The 22,541-nt window shown below is 40.2% G+C and overlaps 1 protein-coding gene across 1 annotated transcript in view; it reads left to right on the top strand.

Moving 5' to 3' along the window:
* Positions 1-3,839: 3,839 nt before the first annotated feature.
* LOC130171172 (collagen alpha-1(XXIV) chain) overlaps positions 3,840-22,541 on the top strand; it is an 89,514-nt gene continuing 70,812 nt past the window's right edge. Inside the window, exons 1-3 of the mRNA XM_056379032.1 lie at positions 3,840-4,331; positions 13,846-13,916; positions 18,055-19,439. Of these exons, the coding sequence (XP_056235007.1) occupies positions 4,279-4,331; positions 13,846-13,916; positions 18,055-19,439 (1,509 nt within the window). The 5' untranslated portion in view covers positions 3,840-4,278. The remainder of the gene's footprint in view (positions 4,332-13,845; positions 13,917-18,054; positions 19,440-22,541) is intronic.

The following is a 22,541-nucleotide window of genomic DNA, read 5'->3' as shown; positions in this document are numbered from 1 at the left end:
GCTAAAATTAAAAGCCAAACATGAGGCAACACCTCCCTGTGCAGTGTGTGTGTTCCTCCTCTGTGCCCCCTCTCCACCACACATGACCCCCACAGGGACTTTCACTTTCCTTACACACTCCAAAACTTCCTCTTAGCCCAAACACCCCCTTCACCCTGGACTCCCCTGGCCCCTCTCTCCCCTGTTTTCCCTTGGTCCCATAAGCTCTGCAAACCACCTCACTACACACACACACACACTCTTACATGGAGCATTGTCTCAGCTATCGACTGCTCTGTACTCCACCATCTGTTAAGCACTCTCCCAGCTGTTGCCCACACTCTCCCTGCTCGGCAAAATAACAGCCCTATGAGCTGGTGACACGCACACAGGACATAAATTACATAGTCCTGTGTCTTCTAATTAGAGGCAGTTGAAGTGTCTAGCCGGTCTGCAGGTAGAGTCAGCTGTCAACCTGGTCGCACAGACACATGCCAACCCACTGCCCTCCTTCAGACCAGCTTCATGGCAGCCGCTGACTGATGAGCTGTTTACCTAATGAGGCACAATTAACCAACCGTGTCTGCTGCATTATGTTGAGAAGAATGCACTTAGTGTAGGCACCCAAAAACACATTTTTATTGAGTCTTCTGGCTGGTTACAAAACAACATTTTGTTTTTAGTTTGACCAACCATTGAACCTTCCCTCTTCCTGTTTCTTTTTCTCTTTAACCAGCCTGGTTGACTTTGGCTTTATTCTGGTCCTATGAGGCTAAAAGTTTCCACACACACCACGCATTTACAAGCTGTTACTGTACTATGAAATGTTAATCTGAAAGACAATATGCTATCCAACCAGCACCTGGTGGTTGGATTCAAGCCTTCCAGTGGGAAACACTGGAGATTAAATCACGGAAGAGACAGGAGTGTGCAGGTAGGAATATGTACATGCAGCTTCTGGGAATTTGGCCAGCGACATCCCTGAGTCCAAATCAAGTACAGACTCCCAACACCAAAGTTGAGTTTTTTTTATACATTGAATGTAAGAATTGAACATGATTGTTTTAACTGTGAAGCTAATGTAAAAGAAAGTTGCTATCCATTACTTCTTAACTTTTTTATAAGCTATTTTGGTACAGTAAGGATCAGACTCGAATGGACATGTGCGTTTCGTGCATTATGTAATATTTGGTCATATGGAAGGACTTTGTCTGTGACCACATGCTGCTCTAATCACAATCCAGGCCGGCCTTCATGTACTTCTAAAACTCTGTAGTCATTGTCCGAGAACACTGGTCCATTGACTGCCATTCTGATTCTGTCTTGATTACAACACATTTATTGGCCATTTCGCTGGATAAGTTATGAAACTGCAGGAGGGGAACACCACATGTTACTGGAGGAGGTTGGTGTACACTCATCTGGATCTGCCCATTCCTCAAGAGAGAAAAAGGGAGAGGTGATCTGATTCTGATTATCGGACACCAGTCACCCTTTGGGCCCAACATTCTGGTGCTCGGTGCACAATGGACTGATTAGTACACATCTGGATGTGAGAAAAAAAGAGAAAATTCTTCTTGAAAAGTTTGCTGTAAATCTATGTGCATATTTGGCTGATGTGATTTCATGGTATAATACCATAAAAAGTTTTGAATGATCTCTTTGCAGCAAGAGAGACTCTGTGTCAATAATTTCATCGAGGTTTGACCAATATGACGCATTTCTGGATTCAAACGTTTCCAAATGTTTGCCAGTCAGCAAACAGCAAATGCTCTACTTATATGAGAGAGATATTCTTCAATCCTCCAATGTTTATGTCAGGGTTTTGCTACAAACTGATCATGTAATTCATTTGTTCATGATGTTGATTCATGGTCTTGTCAGAGAACCAGCATCTCAACGATTTTGTTTCCTGGAAGTGGGAGAAAACATCTGGTCTAAGCTCTGCACTGCAATCCCGAGATGCAGGCTGATGGCAAAGCCAGACAGAGACAGAGAGAGAGGGAGAAGGAGAGAGCAAGAGCATCCCTTGCACATGCTTCCTCCCCCAGAGACGACTGTCTTCGATGAACAGAGAGAAGAGAGTTTGACCCACTGCTACAGACACACACAGACCCCTGTGGCACAAAGTGCCTCAAATGCCTTGTTTGCAGGCACCACGTAATGAATGCTCTTTAATAACCCCACTGTTTATAGTGGCTGGCAGGCTCTCTTGGAGTTTCCATGTCAGTTTGACCTCCTGTATAATAGTCCATGTTTGGGCATTGTAACTGTTCACTGTAACTTTGTTTCAAGTTCAGGAACCCTGTGAGCTCCACCTGGGATTAGAGGCAGGAACTGCTCTGTCTCCTGGTAGCGTCCCGCCAGTTCCCTAAACTGCAAACCATATGGACTCCCTCTCAGTCCAGGCTGAACTGAAGGAGACTTCGGACATCTGGGGGAGGATGCTGGGGTGTGTGTGTGTGTGTGTGGGGGGGGGGGTCCAGGGGGGTTCAGGGGGGTCCTGTTTGTTCTAGGTTAATGGGTTAACCTGGATGGGGAGTGGTGGAAGTGGGTTAGAGTCTATTTGTTTGGAAAAATTTATGGGAGAGATAAAGAAAAGAAATGGTGTCATTTTCAAGGGGGAGACACGGCGGTGCTGTGTTCAGACACAGTCATGATGAAACAAAGAAGGGTGATTTCCAAAAAGCAGCAGTGCCAGAGCAAATGCGGTTTATGACTAACTCTGTTTGGCTTTTGCTGCTAATAAATCTGTTCATCTTAATCTCTTCAGATACAACTGGCGCAAATGATGATTCAAATTACATGGCATGATGACGGATGTTAAACCGTCCCCACATTCAAATAGTCTTCTGTATCATAATTGTTTGTTTTCTATGTGCGCACAAATGTAGTTAATAAGAGGCCCATGTTTAAAACTAAATTATTTTGGATGCTGGCCAAAGAATATAAAGACCAGAATGCAATTAGTGGTTTTATATACAGCACCACCACATAGCCAACTCTAGATTGCACTGTGCATATAGTGCTGCATATTTTCACACCAAACTTGACCGTGTTATATGATTATGTAGATCATTTTCAACAACTTGAACTGTGAAGGATCACAGGTAACGCCTGACCAACCAAGCATTGCCCAAAAGCCTTTCTTTCTAACTCACTTGTTGTGGCTACTTAAGTGCATATGACATTCAAGAAATTCACTTTTGCTGCTTTTACTTTTCTGTCTAATCAAGTGACTTTTCCACCCCTCTGCCGAGAAAAATCTGCTCTAAGATAAGTGAGCACTTTTAGGGAAATTTGTGTAAAGACTGTTCAACAGAGCATTGGCTGTGTTGTAAACTAGTCCTGATATGAGTTCCTTTATACTGGATGAACAAATACTGAACAGATAGTCTTGCCATGGAGCCAGAACAACAGCTGCAGCACCTGGCAGATCTGCTTGTCAGCAAACAACATGAGTCTGCACCAGCTGATCTCTTCTATTTTTCTCTGGCATTATTTCAGTCTTGGTGTGTAGCCTACTCTCTCTCTCTCTTTCTCTCTCTCTCTGTGTTTGTGTGTGTATGTGTGTGTGTGTGTGTGTGTGTGTGTGTGTGTGTGTGTGTGTGTGTTTGACAGTAAGCAAGTTTATGCTTCGTTTTGCAATTAAAATATGCCCTCTACCCTGCTGAGTAAACATAGGCATTGTGCCCGCTTTAGGCTAATATAGTAGTCAAAGCAGACAAAGGGCATTGATGAACACAAGCCAAAACTCTATCCGTGATGTCACGAGTAACTGGTGAAATCCAACACCACCAGCTGGAGTTGTGTTGGGGTGAATACGGGTCCCCTTGCATTAGTGCAAGTCAAGGCACATAGCAGAAACCACCGCCTGGAGGTAAAGACGCGCAGAGCTGGATCTGCTGTAGTGTTGGAGACCACTCTGAGAGAAGCAGCCGAGCTCTGACTCTCTGCACTACACAGAGCAGACGAGTTAACACTGCTGCAGCCCGAGCAGCCGCTCTCCAAGCCAACTTTTTTCTGTGCAACTGCTGTGCGTCTCCACTTGGATAGAAATAGTTTGATCACTGCGCGCCGCAGAGCGCAAATGATCTGAGAGGCACAGGTCTGAACGGGTGAGAGAGATCTCTCCTCCGGACTGCAATGCGATGAGGAAATTCTGAGGTGGCAGTACTTTACTCCGTCCGCTTTACGCCTCCTTTGGCTGTTACCAAAGGGTTAGCCCATGAACAGGTATCCTCTTGAGTGTGATTCTGTTTTCACCCAGATCTCTGCTGCCTGGACAAATGCATACAAATGCATTTAGGAGCTCAACGGACAAGGAGTGGACACGTTTCCGCGGCAGCAACGTAAGTGGCCGTTTGATTAAATTGTATGCAGATGTTAAGCTATCTGTGCACATTTGTGCCAGAGAAACTGTTCCCAGAACAGATTTTCATTTAAAATGGCAACTGGAAGATTTATTTCTGTTCTGGTTCTTTGGGGTCTCTCCCTGACAGGGGCGCCAGTTGACCAAACATAGTCCCTGCAGCTACAAGTACTTGTCACTAAAACGTGACTGACTGTACAGTATTTTCATTTGGTCAATAAGATAAATGCATAGAGTTTAGCTCTGGGATCATGGTCGCTATAACTATTAATTTTCTTTTAGGAGGTTTCCAATTAGATCCATTATTTATTTATTTTTAGTTCTGTATATTACACATACAAGCTACTGCACAGTCTCACTGCTGTCCAGCCTTACTATTCCTATCTGATGATTGGTTTTTTTCCATGGATACATGTGTCTGAACTGCTGTTTTATACTTGGTTTATCTTGATAAATGTAGCTGACAACTGAAGTCTTGGCTTTGAACTCGCTCTGTGAACATGCAGCCCGGGATCTCCAACATTATAATCTGAATACCATGTGGTCTACCGCTGAACCCCCCTTCTTCTTATTTGCCTTTCACTCACACAGCTATGATAAGCTGGGAAATAAACACTGAAGCAAGGAGAAAGAGGATGAATGAGGATGTCTTGGGAGCAATGATGCTTATTCAGCAATCATTGTTACACTGTATGATGGATAAAAGCTTAAGAGCAGCTTTCAGTGGCTCAAAATCTGCCAAATTAATCAAAATCTGTCACAGTGTTTAGACTTTGAATGGAAAAAAATCTATTTAGTGCCTTTAAACCTAAACATTCCTCATGGAAGTGTGTATTGTTGACATCTAGCATGCAGGTTTTGTTGTCTTATTACATTCAGCTGGGATAGTGGAGCTACAGATATGTGCACGCCTCAATAGGCTATTGAACAGGAAATCTATTTTCTGCTATCAGAAGTTAATTCAAATTGTCTAGACAGAATTATGAATCACTCCCAGATATGATTTTTAAAAAAAGAGCTGAGCTCACAATGCATTCTGTTAGTGTTTGCTCAATGGAAAACAAATCCCCGCTAAAATCCTGAGAGGTCAATTTTTTGTCCTTGAGAGTGAAAAGGAGAGCCTTATGGTAGAACTGAGTTGACTGAGAACAAGTGTGGTCTCCCTTGGATTCACAGTGAGAGTTAGTGCATATGCATCAGTGGTTAACAGGCTCCTGAGCTGCAGACAATCACCCACTGTTGCAGTCATTGCTGCTCCATTGGTGGCAGTGGTTGAACTGTATAGCTACAGAGACTCACAACTACTCACATATACTGTACACCTGACTGAGGGTATGCTGTGTCTTCAAGACTCGCTCACGGTAATTCCCATAGTAAGGAGATGGGGTTTTCAGGAAATGGATCTAGGAAACAGTTTGTTCACTGGAGCAGTGGGTCTGTTAAAGGAGAATGACCAATAAAATAGCTGATAAAATGATTCATAACTCAGAGCAGCAGTAAAAGTTCAGGGAGAAGTCTTCAGTCTTGCCTTATTTCTATAGTAGAATAGCAGTTTTTTACATGATGTCACACAGTTGCATTGGGGTTGACTGATTCATCCACTATACAGTTCAGTGCAGGCCATGAACTATGCTTGTAGTGGGTATAATGCTGCTGAAGAGATGGACATATTGTGTCCCTGTTATTCTAAATATCAGTGGAAACTGAGGAAAGTTCCCTTGAGAAAGAAGCAAATGGCCACTGAGTACATTAATGCACATGGTGTAACACTTGGCTGAATGCATGCTACTGCTGAGACTGACTGACCTCAATATGAGGATGCAGATATCCAAATAAACACTTTTCCTATTTGACTGGACCACTGGTCGGCCTACTGACTGACACTGTGAATGTACAATGGATATTTTTCCATACAAAATGTCAGGTCTCTCTAATTCTTGTAGACGTTACACAAAGTACAGATACTGTAGCTCGCTATGACGCTAACATCACATTTAATGACTATAATTACTTTAATATGGGCCTCAACTTTCCATTCTATTTAAATAGAAGTAGTAAATAGTAAAATAATAATATTAAAATTTCTCACCTTTAATGGTGCCATGCAGCCAGTTGTGGTTTTATTTGTATTTGCTGTTAAGACTTCTACGTTCTCCCTTGAAAAAGGGAGAACGTAGAAGTTGTTAGGCTTGGTACCACTTCGGAAAATTATGTAGTTGTTTTTTTGTGTGTGTGTGTGTGTGTGTGTGTGTGTGAAATGACCCTTTAAAGATCACAGAGGTGAAACTGGCTACAAATAGGTTAAGAAAACTAAGAAAAATGCTTTAATGGTTTCAGGAGATATATAGTTTTCTCCCCTGTGAGCTTGATTTTGCCTCAAAAACTGTGAGATCACAGGCTGCCCGTCTTGTTGGTGCAGTGTACTCACTTTCTCCACACCAGTGGCTGTAGGGACTTCGGCCTGTCTGTCTGAGTGAGGTGTATTTAACCCTCCTAACATCTGCAGGTCCACCCGCAACAGGAAAAGGGTAAACTAATAAAGCCTAGTGGAAGTTTACTCACAGCCCTTTGTCTGCTTGCTGTCTTGTGGACTAAGTCAATCTTTACTCTGGTCTGCAGTGACCTCTTGACTCCAGATTGGTGATCTGAGTGAGCTGCCAAACAGGAATCATGCTCATCTCTTTGTCAGAGAAGAAGCACCCAGACATGTCATACTGATTTTTGAAAATTATATGTTGATTTATAATTTTATTCATCAGATGCTTGGGGTAGTTTGGAAAATCAGCGGAAAAGTATTTCAAGACTTGGCTAATGAGGAACTACAAGTTAGCAGTTGAAACTCGGAAACTGTTGACCTGCTAATTTTCACTGATGGCCATTTGGACATGAGAAGAATACAAGCCCACTTACTGCCTCCATAATGAAATCATTATGTTCAGGATACAGGTGCTAAAGCTGAAACGCAGCCAGTGGGAACAGATATTGGCCATGGATCAGTTACTTGTTCATGTCCAAGAATGCTGGGGCTGAGATTGAAAAGCGAAGTATGCCGGAACAGAACACCTGATTAGCAAGAAACCCGTATGTTTTTATTGAGAGAGACATCCGCTTGTGAATAGTGTGTGTGTGAGCGTGTGCGTGATGGTGGGCAGCGATGAGAGATCTACTGTATATATGATAGATGTCATTTTTCAGATGCCAAATTTATCTCTCGCTGTTTCACACAAAGTGAATTCTATTACAGCTCCTCAGAGCGCTTTGTCAGCTTATGTGTTGGCGCTAGTGGCTCCCGTCTGTTTTGAATTCCACGCCATTTAAAACTTGGGCTCAACTGCGCCATATTTTTGCCAAAGGGGCATATAACAGTGGAGGTTAGGCACACGCTCCAAGGTCAAGCTCTATAAACTTCAATTTTCTGAATAACAACTCTGTGTGGAGTACTTCTACAGACTCCTACTTCTACTGTGGCGATATCCTGAAGGCTGAAACATTCTTTTCAAAGTCAACAGAAGGGGTGAGATGGGATGGGTCAGTCAAGGTGACTCTCATCAGGTTTGTTTAGATGGTCCAACATGTCTTTACAAAGCACCGAACCTTTTTCCCAAAAGTAAAAAAAAAAGAAAACCTGCTGTTGGCTCTCTACATTTCATTACCCCCCCCCAAAAAAAAATATTAACAGCAATTTTATTGGTATCCCTTCATCCCTTCAAGAACTTCAACATTTCAGAAAAGCTTGGGTAGATTAACAGCATTGCATGGTTTGTTGGTACTAATGAATTTGGCAAGTGGCCTACCAAATTAGACGTGTAAACAGTAGACTGTGAATGTCACCACTCACAAAGATAGAAATCAGTGATGAACGTAAGAAAATTGTTTCCCTTCCCTTATGAGGACTGTAAACAGAACCTAAATGAGTTTGCTCCAATTTGCCAAACCAAATTGAGCACTTTGCCTCTGCCTTTTCCTCAGCTGAATGAGCTATTGTTAGAGATCCAAGCTAATTTTGAGGGGAGAAATGCTAGATCTGTTACTGCTGGAATGATTCATTGCAGAGGGGAGTTTTAAATGTGATTATTTATAGTCTTGACATGACACCCACTCCCCACATAGTGGTATTTCCCTTAGTCAACACAGCAGTGTTTGGGGAGCTTTGTCTTGCGTTCAGCAGTCTTTTCCATTAACTGCTTCGACTGGGAAGCATGTCATAGTGTGCTGTCACTTAGACAGGGATTTACCTCTGAATTTAATGAAGAAAAGGTAAAAAGTGATGGATGTGGAGGCCATGATGTACACCATGCAGCCTTTATTGTAGCTATGGGTCGGCCTCAGTTCCCTCACTTCCCTCCTGTTTGCTTATAAAAAAAAGAAAAAGTTTAAAACATGCCAAAGGTGAACGATATATTCAAAGACCATCATCTTATGCTGGGAAGGAAGGACAGCAAACAGAAAATGTATAAATGTATATACGTCACTGTTGATGTGCTGAAGTTTAGCGGCAGAGCCTCAGGGATGCCTTAAATAGCCCTGAACAGGGAGTCTGCATGACAGACAGGCGGAAAAAAGTAGTCAGAATCAACATCAGATGGCCCCACTTGACACAGAAGAGAATGTTAAGTGTTATAGTTTTTTTTACATTTTTCGGTCAACTTTTAAAATCTGTCAACTTTTAAGCATAACCAGTTACTCACTGGCTTTATACATGTCAATTTTATCCTTTCTCCACAGATAAGTTATTGTACTCATTTATCCATCCATCCATTCTCCATCATTTTCGTCTATCAATTTTTCCCCATCTGGTAAAATGTCTGTGTTCCCAGTCATGGAATTGTAGCACCACTTTCTCGATGGGGAACAGGTGACACAGCTCATGGTGTTTCTACCTTCTACACTCAATCATTTTCTTTTTAGGTTTTCTCTTGTTGTCTTTTTCTGTTTGCCCCCCCCCCTAAGGAAAGCAAGACCACATTTTTCTGGGAAAACAAATATGGCTGCCTGTCTGTGGATCCCTGTCAAACAGGGCCACACAAACACTGGTAGCCTCTTTGCTCGGTTAATCTGTTTCTCTAAATCCACAAAAGAGAGATGTTTGTAAGACATCTAGTATTCTGTTTGTAGCTATCACACTCACGTCACAATCCCTGAAGGTTTAAGGTGAGACAGGAGCCTGTGATTGATTGCACTCTGTGGTACTCTTACGTAACTTCGTATTAAAATAGAAAAACTACTGTCTCCTTGTGTCTTTTGCACTATACTGTGTCAGTGTTAAATCATCAAAATAGTTGCCACAGGCCAATTCAAGTTGTGTTAGCAGCTGTTACTTGAACAGAACTGTCAATGTGATTGATTTGATTTGAATGTACATAGTGTGCTTTGGAAGCTCTAGACCATATAGGCTCAATATATCAGTGACTCTTGGACTACTGTTTTATGCAAAATATAAAAATCTGTCTCAACAAATCTAAATAAAAACATAACTCAAACATACTGTAAAGCTAAAATTCTTAGTCTTCGAATATTGTCCTCATATGTTGGGGTAAGATTCAGCATTAAAACTGCCACATTTTCTGCAGTTAGAGACACTAGCTGATGTTAATTTGCTTGTATTAAAATTAGATAGTTGGTCACTGGCATTACATAAATAGGATACCAGCAAGAAATGGAGGGACTACATACAGTAACATGGAAGACACTTATATTCTGCCATCTTCGCTGTTTGATGGGCACAGACTTAAGATAGGAATAAAGACTGTAAACATGGCATCTGTTTTACATTTATTCTCTGAATGTGTTCTGTTTTGAGTTAAAAGCTCCCGTTTCTCCTCTCTTCTTCCTTAAAATTTCTTTGGCCCTTTACTGATTTTGTGCAGTACATGCTGACTTTCTGCTGTAGCTATATGGTGGGCAGTGCCACCTAGAGGTGGGGTCAGTTAGGGTCAAAGGAAGGAAGTTTATTGCCTTTTAAAAAGGTATCAATATGAATAACATAGGTCTTTAAAGGTCATTGTGTTTGAGATAAAATAAAAATCTTCAAATCTGAGTGGAATATAAATTAAAGAATATGTTTCTTTTCATTTTAAGTGTTAGTTTCACAATCAATATTTGTGCTTTGCCTGTATCTGTTTTAGGCATGATGAAATTTTCAGCAGAGCATTATCTCTTGTTTATGAAAAGTTCTGGTTGACAACTTTTTGAAGGGCTTTGAGGATTAATTGCTCTTTACAACTTGAAAAAAATATTCAAAAGGCAGGCGTAACACTTCTCTCTCTAAATCTTTGCTATGACTCTCCTTGTGGTATTAGTTTTGCTCAGGCATCTTTCCATGAACAGCATTAAATTTTTATTAACCAACTATGCCTTTGAGACAAAATCCATCATTGTCTGGGAACAATAAAACATGACACTAAAATACTCTCTGCATGACTTATCATTATATTTTCAAACATAAAAATGACAAAGTTCAATGTCTTCATGAACAGAGGAATCGGGTCGCCTTTTAATTGGCTCCAAGGTTTCATGGAGGTTTCTTTCTTTTACATGTTCCTGACTGCATTGATTACTGATTGCAACTCGATATGGAACTCGATATGCAAGTAATAATTACTTTCATTTCAGTGAATGTAGAGTTGATTTTTTTTTTTAATCAGGTAATTGTTTAGATAACAAAATAAAAATAAAATACTGAAAAAGGTTCAGTGTGTTAAAAAGGTTCAAAAGTTCAATGTGTTGTTTTCTAATTGATTTACATTTGCAATGATAAAAAAAGGAGGAAAAAGAAAAGATATCCTCACGTTTGAGAAGATGGAGTCCAGTAGTCTAATGTGAGGCAGTTTTCTTGATAAATGAATTTAAAGATGAATTGATTATCAACATTGCTATCATTCCCCGTGATTAATCAACTAAACATACAGCTAAGATGTGTAGGTGTTATTTTATTTTATTTTATTTTTATTATTATTATTCTAATTTCTTTATTTATAAAATTTGGGACCAACAATGTGTCAACATCTGTACACATTTGGTTAGAATGTGATTATAATATCTAGTGGGTATTTGTTAAAACCGAATCAAACAAAGTTCCGGTCAACATTTTACCATTCTAAATCACTTCGCAAGTGCAACGGTTAACTTTTGCATTCATAACCGTTGGCAAGATTACTGAACACACTGGTGAATTAACGAATATAACACGAGAGGGAGTGATGTTGCACTAAATATCAGCATGGCTGTGATTCGGTCATACAAGCCGCAGGCCGAGTAACGAAGACAATCACAGCCATGCTGACATTCAGTAAATACGACCTCGAGTGTGATATTGCTTTTACACAATAGTTCTACGAGTGCCATATCAGTTAAATAAACAACAACAGATAATGATTTGATTGTTTATTTAATCATTTATTTGGCAACGCCAACATAATTAGTAATTATTGGACTTTTTCCTGACCTGCACAGTGCACACTAGGTTGCTACTTCGTCTACACGTTACCTCAAGAGTGCGCTGAAGTATCCAGGTTTCTTCCCTTCGTGCACTTCTGACCCCCATATATCATTTAAATCAAATATTCAACCGATAATATAATGCTGATTAACGGTTAATATAACACTTGTAAAGCGGAGTGATATATGTAGTTAAAAATCCCAGTGCTGTTATCAGCGCTCATGGAATGCCTCTTGTCCAATCAAATGACTTGGTCGGAACTAACTGTTGTATGAACGTATCCGTAACTGGCAACTTTTTAAAAATGGATTCCGCTTAAGTCACCGCCTGTTTATTAAAAAGTGGTCATTGTAGTGCTGCACTATACTATGAGCTAAATAACATTCGTGACGGAGGCGGTCTTCGCCACAACCGTGTCAGTGTTGGGGCCAGGTTAGGACACTTAAGTAAAATTGTCTACTTGAGCTGCCTACTTCCAAAAGAGGCGATAATGGTAAAACAAAGTATTGTTCCAAGTCTTTTTTTCAAGAAATTGAGCAACCTATCCAGAGCTGGAACCGCCTAGAGCCATGTTTGAAAGACTCCAGAGGAGGGCGAGGATTTGTTATCACATTTACAGTCCTACTTTGTTAGCTGTCTCTGGCAAAGTAAGCTTCTCCCCTGAGTCTTCATGGTTAGCATTTTAACAACTTGACTTTGATACATTATTGATCCTAAGAGTTACCAGCATTTCAACAAGCAATGTTTTCTGGGTTAACGTAAATTAACCCTAGCTCTCTTGCCTGGCTCATACTACTAATATGAACCACCTTTAATGTTTAATTGACGTTAACGACCGTCATGGCTGACTAGCTAAGATCTTTTCAACAATGTGTTAATTATTCAAATTCTTTTCATAATATGAGAGGAGGCATAAAGTCTGTGTTTGTTGGTGTTGATAGGCAACAGATTTAACAGCTGTATTGTTTCATTTGACTACAGACCACTCTCATGGAGGACGTTTTAGCACAGTTGTAGAGGACTGCTTTTCCATTAGCTTCAGGTGTTTAAGTTGCCAGTGTTGAGTCAATGACATGGTTTACTTATTGAACAGTCATCATATTACACGTTTTTCCTGCCATTAGATGTCAGGTTGACCACTGCCAGAAAATGTAATTCCTCCTTGGATCACGCTCAGTTCAAATCTTATGTTGACATTCCTATGTGCTCTTAATTCCCTACTTCTGCTGAGTTACAGGAAATATTTATACTGTAAACTGTTGATTTCAGGGAGACTTCTACTTATGTCAGCAGGGTAAGGCTAGACTTGTAATAGTAAATGACAAGTTGTAGTCATTGGTGTTTTTCTCAGACTTGCCACAACTTTGTCTACCATATGTCACTCTTGACTTAAGAAATATACCGCAACAAGAGACAATGATTTCTGTAGAGCTGTTTTAGCTCTAGCTGTTTGACTTGAGTGTTGGTTCATCCGTGTGATGTGACTACTCTCTGTCTAAGCGCAGTCAGAATAATCAGTTTGTAGTCAGGACTCAGGATCTCCATTAACAGTTTTATATATAGTGAAAACCACCTGACATGGATCTTTATGATGAACAGCAGTTCCTTGTCTAAATGACCCAGACTTTTATTGGAGAAAGGGTGCCATTAGCAGTGTTGCCTCATAGCAAGAAGGACCATACATGAATTTCCAGCCCAGGTGCTCTGTGTGTGCAGTTGTCATGTTCCTCTCCCTCATTTTGGTTTCCTTTTGGAGCTATCTTTTTCATCCCAGACTGCAATGTACAAGGTTACTTAGACCTTCCAAATCATACATGTTAATATGTATGTTTATATCCCTGTGATTGACTGGCAACATGTCCCCCACATGACATAAGTGGACTTTTGGTGAAAAAATGCTCATCTGTGTAACAGAATATGCAGAATTTGGATGAGAATTGTTCTTAATTAGCACAACACGGTCACTGATTGGATGTCTGCCTGCATTTTTATGTCTCAGTGGGTTACATTTGAATTGGGTAATCTCTTATTAATTTGTGTTTGTATGCCCCTCCAGGTGGAACTTTCTCCTGCTCCTGTCAGTATGCTCAGCAGTACTCTCTGGAGACGAAGACTACCTAGCTCAAGGTAAACAACAGCACCCTAATGTATTACTTATCATTAGCAAGGTCTTTACCTATATCTTTTTGGCTTTGTGACTAGTGAACTAACCTTTGACATTTGATCATGAATCCATATAGTGTAATGGACCAATTTCATCCTATTTTGATTGGTAATTTGATGAAATACTGGTGACTGACTTGAAACTTAAATGAATTTGCTCTTATTAACAAATTTAACAAGTCATAACACTTAATCATATAGATCTTACTTAAACAGATCGGATGTCATTTATACATTTATACAGTCACAGCACGCCACTCACTTTTTAGCACCTCATCATCCCCAAGCTTCTATTATCTTACATCCAAATCATCCCAGTGAGTTTTATGTAGTGAGGTGTACAGATTTTAAATCCTGTGAAAATAGAGCACTAGTATCAGATTCATACTTAGTATCTGCAGATACCCAGAGTTAGGTTTTTGAAACAGCACTGGGACAGAAAAAGTCTAATAAGGGCATTGCTCCCTATTACAATACTTTACCTTTTTGGGAAAAACATTTTGCAGGACAAGATCCAAATAGATAACAACTCAAAGGTTAAAATGTATACTGGATCAAGTTTAAATAGGGACGATGGGTGCAAATAAGAGCTCCTATTTCTTTGCTCTTATTCTCATTTTTAAACCTTCTCCCTCAACATGTCTGTTCTTGCTCTTCAGGCCACAGCATGCATGTAGACGCAGCCAAAATAGCCTCTCAACCTTCGCTGCTCCTCCATTTACCCATCTTGTTTCCTCTCAGTTTTCTCATCTCTGGGCCATCAGAAAAGGATCTAATGTCACATGCAAACATAATGATAAGTACATGCTAAGAAGAGCATTCTGGGAAAGTACACCAATTAGTCAGGCTAAGAGGAAGCAGAAAGCTCAGATAAATGCTTAGCCTGTTTTGTCAACTGTGCCTCAGCTGGACATATTCTAGGGATAAGGTGATTCCCGTGTGTGTGTGTGTGTGTGTGTGTGTGTGTGTGTGTGTGTGTGTGTGTGTGTGTGAACAAGTTATAAGGATGAGAGGAGTTAAAGTTCAGAAGGACAGAAGTTAGGAATTGATAATAGATAGCAGAGCAGATTTTTTTTTTTCCAGGCCTCTGTAGTGTCAGTACACTTTAGTGTGTTTATATCTGTTGGATGGTTGAAGTATAATCCCACATATTCTTCCGGATGTGACCTCCATGAAGGAACTTGCCTTTATTCAACAAGAAAGAATGCTGTCAAAAGAATCTTAAGAAAACTTCAAGAAGTTTTAAATCAACGCATTGCACCCTGTGAATTTGTTGAAGGGTATTATTGTTTTTTGAGTGGCATATCGCTGGGCAACTGCCAGAAATACCACATAGTGTATGCTCACTAAAGCTGACCTCATGATAAATGTTCACATATTTGTCAATGCTCCTTGCACTGCCTTGAGTGTCCCTCCCCTTATTCCATATTGCATTGTCTTCTCCCCATGTATCTATAGTTAAAAAGTCCACTCCAAACAGAATCAATCCATCATAACGAGGGGAGGAGGAATGCACAAAGAGTACCAGAGCAGCCTGTCTTCACATATGAGACAGGTTAATTGGAATCTGGGCTGACGTTACCTCGGGCAAAGAATGTCAAGGACATCTGAGTGCGTGCTTAGATCAGCTGCAGATAGATAGTCTTCTTGCGTGGGCTGGAGAACTAAAACCCATGCAAAACCAAATCCAGGACAATGTGCTGTATGTTTTATTTCTGTTAAATTACGCTCTCTCTTTTGCTCTGTCTCACCCTCTACCCCTACCTTCCTCCAAAGCAGAAAAATAAGAAATAACACATGGACTCAACCTCAGAGGCAAATTTACAATACTGTATTACTATTGCTGCACAATTCATTCCTACAATTTCACATATACAATTTGTATAATCTGGCATTGTACAGTAGGCATATTAGTTATTAGCAAAGTTATGCTGAAACTTGTGACTTAAGAGATCTTTCACCTGCTTCAACCCTGATCAGTCATACCAATAGATACCAGAATTTCTTGTTCTCAGGTCTAGACTTCACATGTTTAGTTTGTGGGTTAGAGTTGGAATTTAAACTTTAACACATTGTTGTAAATCTGCACCACAGACCACTATATTGCTGCTATTGTTAGAAAAACCGAAAACCTTAAGAAGTAGCAATAACAACCTGGTTTATAGTTGATACAATTGCATTTTTGAGGTTATTCAATGTGGTTTTAAAAAGACTTGATGAAACCAAGGGTTTGGAAATTCATTAAAAGTATGTTGAGTGTTCTACAGGATGCCTTGTGCTCATCCACTGATTCTAAAACCTAAATGTAGGGCACTGCCCGATAACATGCATCATTTTAATAAAGGTGCTCTTTTTCACTGTTTAACTTTAAAATCTTTATACCTCGCTAAGTAGAACTGATTTGGATCATTCATTTATATTTAAAGTAACCTGAAGCTATAACTACACAACAGTTGTTAAGTATAAGTTGACACTTTTTGAAACTGAATTGTTTCAGGTTACATTAGTAAATTGCATTGTAATAGCAAAAAAGTTACAATATTAAATGTGGGTTTTGCATTGTCTGGCCAAATCATTAAATAAGGCAAACATCTGCTTAAACACCGATTTAGTTGTTTGGTTGGTTTCAGTGCAACAGTATTTAACAGTACTCACTGCTGAAAATTTAAGATTATGTATAGCTAATTTGATGACCTCAGATTATTAGCAGTCTTTTAGAACCCCACTGTATATTGCAAATGTTTAGTAACAGGACGGATACTATTTTTTTTATGTATTTAACCATAAAAATTGTACTATATGACTTTTTTGTGACTGATAATATCCTTTAAGTCCTGGTACTTGATACGTGGTAGTTTATTCAAACCTGTCTGCTATTGACATTCTAATATTTTTTTGAATTATTAGCAGTTTGATTTGATCTTCATCCAAGGTGAAAGGTCAAAAGGTTGTACATGTGCAACTCATCCGAAATAGGCATTTTACAGCTTTGATGTCTTGTGTTTTTTTTTTTTCTTTGTGTCTGCATTCCTAAAGGTTGTTAAAAACAGGTTTTCACGTGTTTTTAAGCAGGTGAAATAAATAATAGAAAGTTGAAAGCTTTGCTCAGGTGATGCAGATCACGGGTTGAGATAAGCATTCAGTTTGCCCTCACTAATACAAACTCAAGTAACCCCTTGATGATGTAATGTCTCTGGATTATCAATGAAAATACCTCAAACTACCCCTGAGATCGCCTCACCGAAGGACACACACACACACACACACACACACACACACACACACACACACAAAAGTCAGTCTCTTAAATGACTGACCCGTTTGTGATTCAGTTGACATTTACAATCACAGTGTGTGTCAGGTATCCTTGTTCCAATTTGTTGTGTTAATAATGACATTTTTTTTCTCTGGAACAACCGCTTTACTGACATGTGTGACACATGTGACACATTGCCCTCAGCGTAGTGATCTGTCTGTTGCTCTTTACTCAAAGCCAAAACTGCACAGAATGTCCTCTTTGCTTTTGCCTGGCTGTGCTTCACTGTCAGCAGACTTCTTAGAAGAATAACCTGTGGGCATGGTAAAGAATGACAAGACCATTTGGAGGAAAGCTGCTCTCATGAATCTCTGGTGGCAGATTAATTAAAAAAGTCAGTGTGAACAGGTTTCCTATATTCTAATTCAGCCTTATCTGTCCCCTCTACACATCTGGGACACAGCTGCCTTTCTAGCACTTACCCCAAAAAACAGGGAGGAGTCACCAGCATCATGGGGAAACTGTTGTAAGAATATAACAACTGACCAGACTTTTTCTTCCTTAATCGTTTCATCAAAGATTGTTATATTTGCATGTTCAGCAAATTAATGACATAAATGTTTTGAATTAAAATTGTTTTATTCCAAGGAGAATGAATAAAACATTTTCAACACTTATCAAACCTAAAAGTGAACGGTGAGAATTGCAATAATATAGACAGATTTTTAATTTGGCCTTTTTAAAATTATGCTTTTTTAAAGAAACTATTTAACCAAAGTACAATCTGCTTGCTTTGTAATCCAATCTCTGTATATTAAACTTACCCGTGTCTCCTCTGTTTTCCAGGAGTGGATATCCTCTATCGATTGGGGCTTACAGCTCAAAGCAGCACAGAGAATCCCTACGAGAAGACAAGCTCATCTTCGACTACTTACACCACTGCTCCCTCACATTCAAATTTTCCTTTGTCTGGATATGGGGTATTACTCGACTCAAACTCCCTCTATGAGGCTCCTGCAGGCAGTCTGTTCCCGCCGGAGATTGGCGAGGAGTTTTCTGTTGTGGTTAGTCTAAGCTCCTGGCGAGCAAACAATGCTTTTCTTTTTAGTGTTAAAGATGGCAGGGACAGGCTGCGTTTTGGCATTCAGCTGCTGCCACGCAGAGTGGTGGTTTACACTGCAGAGAAAGCCTCCATCTACTTCACCTACAACTGGCAGGATGGGCGCCAGCACCCTTTTGCTGTTGGTGTTCGTGCACGCTCCGTGTCCTTCTATGCGGATTGTGGGGCGGTGCAGCAGCAGGAGCACACCCTGGGGAGATCTCAGACACTCGGGGATTCTGGGGGTCTCTTCACTCTGGGAAGGATGAACTCCAAAGCGGCGTCGTTTAATGGTCGAGTCTGCCAGCTAGATATCTATCCCTCGGCTCAAGCTGCCGCGCACTACTGCAACTACCTTAAAAAACAGTGCCGGCTGGCCGACACTTACCGATTGCCTTTGCCACATCCCGAATTGGATATTGAGGCAAATGACCCCCCATCTAATCCCTCGACAAAGTCCCTTGTTGGAATAGCAGCTACCCATCATACTCCCATAAAAATCATGCCAGCTGTCAAACTGTCCCCAGGTAGTTCGGTCACACAAAATTCAGCTCTCAGCCCATCAGCGCAACCTCATCTGAGGGACCAGAGCCACATTTCCGCATTGGATCACCTTGCCCACTCCACCACATCTTTGCTTCAACCTGAAAGCCCCACCTTACCTGCCCTGAGTGGACGAGCAGCTCTAGATCTCACCTATAGCACAACTATCACCACTACCAAAAATGTGTTGGCAGGGAGTAGGGGCCAGGGGGACACTGATCACTCAGAAAACAGCACAGAGGAAGAGAGCAGCTCTGGGAGCCTGCAGACTCCAGATGCCACCCCAGGCCTGATTCCCCCAGTCAGGCAAAGTCGAGTAAAGGAAGGACTCAGGAACAACTCCATCACCAGCTCCAGGGACTCACGCTTTGGGTCCCAACTGACTCATCAACTCCTGGATACTCATCTGAGAGCCAATGGCACCACTTTATACCGAGAGAATCAGGTGGACACCTCAGAACATCATGATCTGGATGGCAGCTATGATGATGTTGACATGGGAGGATATGATTATGGATATGAGGAGCCAGACTTCTTCTACGACTATGAAGATGGTTTCCATGGCCCTAAGGGAGAGCCAGGTCCTCCGGTAAGTGACTGAATTTTTTGAATGACAAAAAGAGCTTATCTATGAGTGTTTAGTGAAGAGTTGAAACACAAGTTAGGAAATTGCTGTTTAGATCAAGTGGAAAATATCAGTACAAGGCAATCAAAACTAATTTATGGCCATATCAGTTTGACTGCTGTGTAAAATTTGGCTTTCTTATGCACGCCCAGGATATATAAAAAATATTTTGGCACGGCAGTGTAGTGATTTGGAGGTGATGACATGTCCAAGCACTGTTCTTTTTCCAGGCATCTACAGGTTGTTAAGATAACAGATCATTCCCTTGCCAAAATACTTCCAGCCACTTTTGCTCTTATGTTAATTCATCTGAAGGTTGGAGGTATATCCTGGCAAGAAAATATTAGCTGTCTATTCAGTTTCTATGAGTAAGATGTGTCAGTTTTTTCTATCTGATCTATTCAAACTTACAATTTATGTAATGATGTAAGATCTAGGATCAGAGATCAGGACTCATCTACCAGTTTCCGTAGTACTACCCCAGCTATAAAGTGGCAGCAAGCCCCTGTCTGAGAGCCTGAACACACAGTATTATGAACATGATACGGTCTAAGCCAGGGGCCCTTTTCCAGTGGGTCACAATTTGGCAAAAAATATTAATAGATTAGATGGATTCTTTGTTCTTTTATGCTCTTATCTTAAACTGCTTGTATTTCTCAGTTACACTGACCACTTTGATGCAAGCATGTTTTGAATGTCTCACTCTGTCTCATTGCATCTATGTTTAAACTTAAACTGGTTTAAAGCTGGTTTACCTCCTCTAGGGAAGCGTTTCATTGATTGATTGATTGATTATTGATTGATTGAGCTGCCATGTACAGCAGTTCATTCAATATGCAGCTTCCACAAAAAAAAAAAAAAATCCTTTTTTAGAAATTCCTTTAATCTTTGCTGCATCTTTGCTCAACACCAAAGAGGAAGTGTTTGGAAAACTCACAGTTCAGTTATTTTTTGTCTGCTTTTGAAAACAAACAGTAAAGTACGTTGAGAGACCTTTTATGTAACTTTAACAGTTTGCCTCAATAGTAAGATAAGATAAGAAATATCTGCACAAGATGGGGATCTGAATGGCCAGATCACAAGAGCAAGCATTGCAAACTAAAGATGCAACGATCTGACTTGTCTCTATATCGATTCTGATACCTTCACTCAGGAAATCTGCTGATACCAGTGGACTGTGTAGAATACATTCAGACCATTTTTATATAAGGTCACATGAAGCCAGGGATTTGCTATGGCTCTAAAAACTGAATGCATCTTGCTCCAACATATTGAATGTAGCTTCTATAGTAGAAACAGCAAACTGAACAGTACATGAACACATTGATTTAAAAAAAAAAAATCTTAATGTGGACTGTCAGGTGTGGGGCCAATGCTGACCTTATTAAGCAATAAGCTGATAAATGGGGCCCAACACTAATAATGGTGGATTGAATTGGTGAATTTCTATTGCAAATATATGTCTCAAAAGGTACTTGACTGATGTGAGCTTATGCTCCTTATTGTGCTCTGAAGACTCTGAATTACACACTGACATTACAACCACTTCTAGGGCACTAGAAATACTAATGTCCAAGAGCACCTCCTCTCCGCTAAGGTTTCCTACTGTACTGTAGCTTTAGTGATGTCCCTCACTTGTAAGTCTGCCAATGAATAAATGTAATATAAATATAATACAATAGATTGTCAGCACATGTAATTTTTTATTTTGAGTTGTCTTCTAATAGGTTTAAGTTTTTTGAAAATCAAAATTTCACAATTAAGTCATGTTTTCACAATTCACTATCATTGTCATTACCACCTCAGCTATATCTGATTGTGTGGCACTGATGGGGGTTCAGACTGGTTTTCAATTTTCTTTTTTAAAAATTTGTTTTCTTTTATATGTGAAATGAACGTGACTTATTTGGATCAAGTTTGATTATTTGTGATTATTACAATGCTTCAGAGCAAATCAGAAGGAGGGTGAACGTGTGGGCCACAGTCAATCTTCACCTCCTTAATGTATTTACCCTCATGGTAATGTCTTTGCTTGATAACAGACCAGTTTCATGGTCTGTTATCAAGCTTACTTGATAATCGCACCTTGGTTAACAGTGCAGGGGGTATTGTTATTCAACTGAAGTTGAAGTCACACAAGTTAAAAAGATGATTCATTCTACCCTCCAGCTTTCCAGAAAATTGACTTCTTGAATTGACTCCATTGGGAAAGATTTGGCTCTTGTCTTGGAACCTCGGAAGAATGTGACTATTATGATTTTACTGCACAAGTGCCTCAGTTTCTTTAGGCCCTGTTGTTGTGGCGAAGGCGGCAGTGTGCTCACAGTTTCCATGTGTCTGCGTGTAGGAGTGTAGAGGAACAAACAGCTGCTTCTTTATTCATATGTCCCCCTGTGCCCATCTACTGCTCTGACAGAGGATAAGGATGCTCCAGGGCACCCAATTTTAAGCTCTTGCTATTGCAACAATTCAGAATAGTGAATAGAATAATGAAATGCCTGTTTTGATCTAAACTTCTGATTACTGTACCTTATAGTGAGATCGTTTTTTTCTCTCGAGAAGATGGCATTGGGGAGTATCAGAATAGGCTGAAGAATAAATAGCTTCCTTGACCAGAAGGAGATTTGACTCCTGTTGACTTGGTAATGTTATCCAGTGATGCAGATTGCTGCTAAAGGGTGTAATCTTCAGTCTCTCTTTTTTGAAGTGAATTGACTTACTCTAACACAGTGACTGAAAATTTGCACTCTCAACTTTCAGAGTAAAATGATTTGTTATTTGTTATATCTGTTATTTCTGATAGTAACCTTATTAGTTTATTCAAAAAGCCATGTTGTCATGCCCTTTGCGTATACTGTAAGATTAAGAGTTGTATATTTTCTCATCAGACCCTATTTTGGAGGACACCAAGCCAGTCGTTATTGTAGATGTCTGTTTTCACTGTAGATACGAACTGATATGGCAGTGCCTTTTTAAGGAGGCCTTGGTCAGACCAAATAAGCTTCCAGCAATTGCAGTTAATCAGCAGCAGGAGTTATTGATGACCAATACAAAAACCTGATTTAC

Source organism: Seriola aureovittata, chromosome 6, assembly GCF_021018895.1.
Source record: "Seriola aureovittata isolate HTS-2021-v1 ecotype China chromosome 6, ASM2101889v1, whole genome shotgun sequence".
Classification (NCBI taxonomy): Eukaryota; Metazoa; Chordata; class Actinopteri; order Carangiformes; family Carangidae; genus Seriola; species Seriola aureovittata.
Note: the sequence above shows the minus strand (reverse complement) of the source record. Positions and strands in the feature narration are given on the sequence as shown.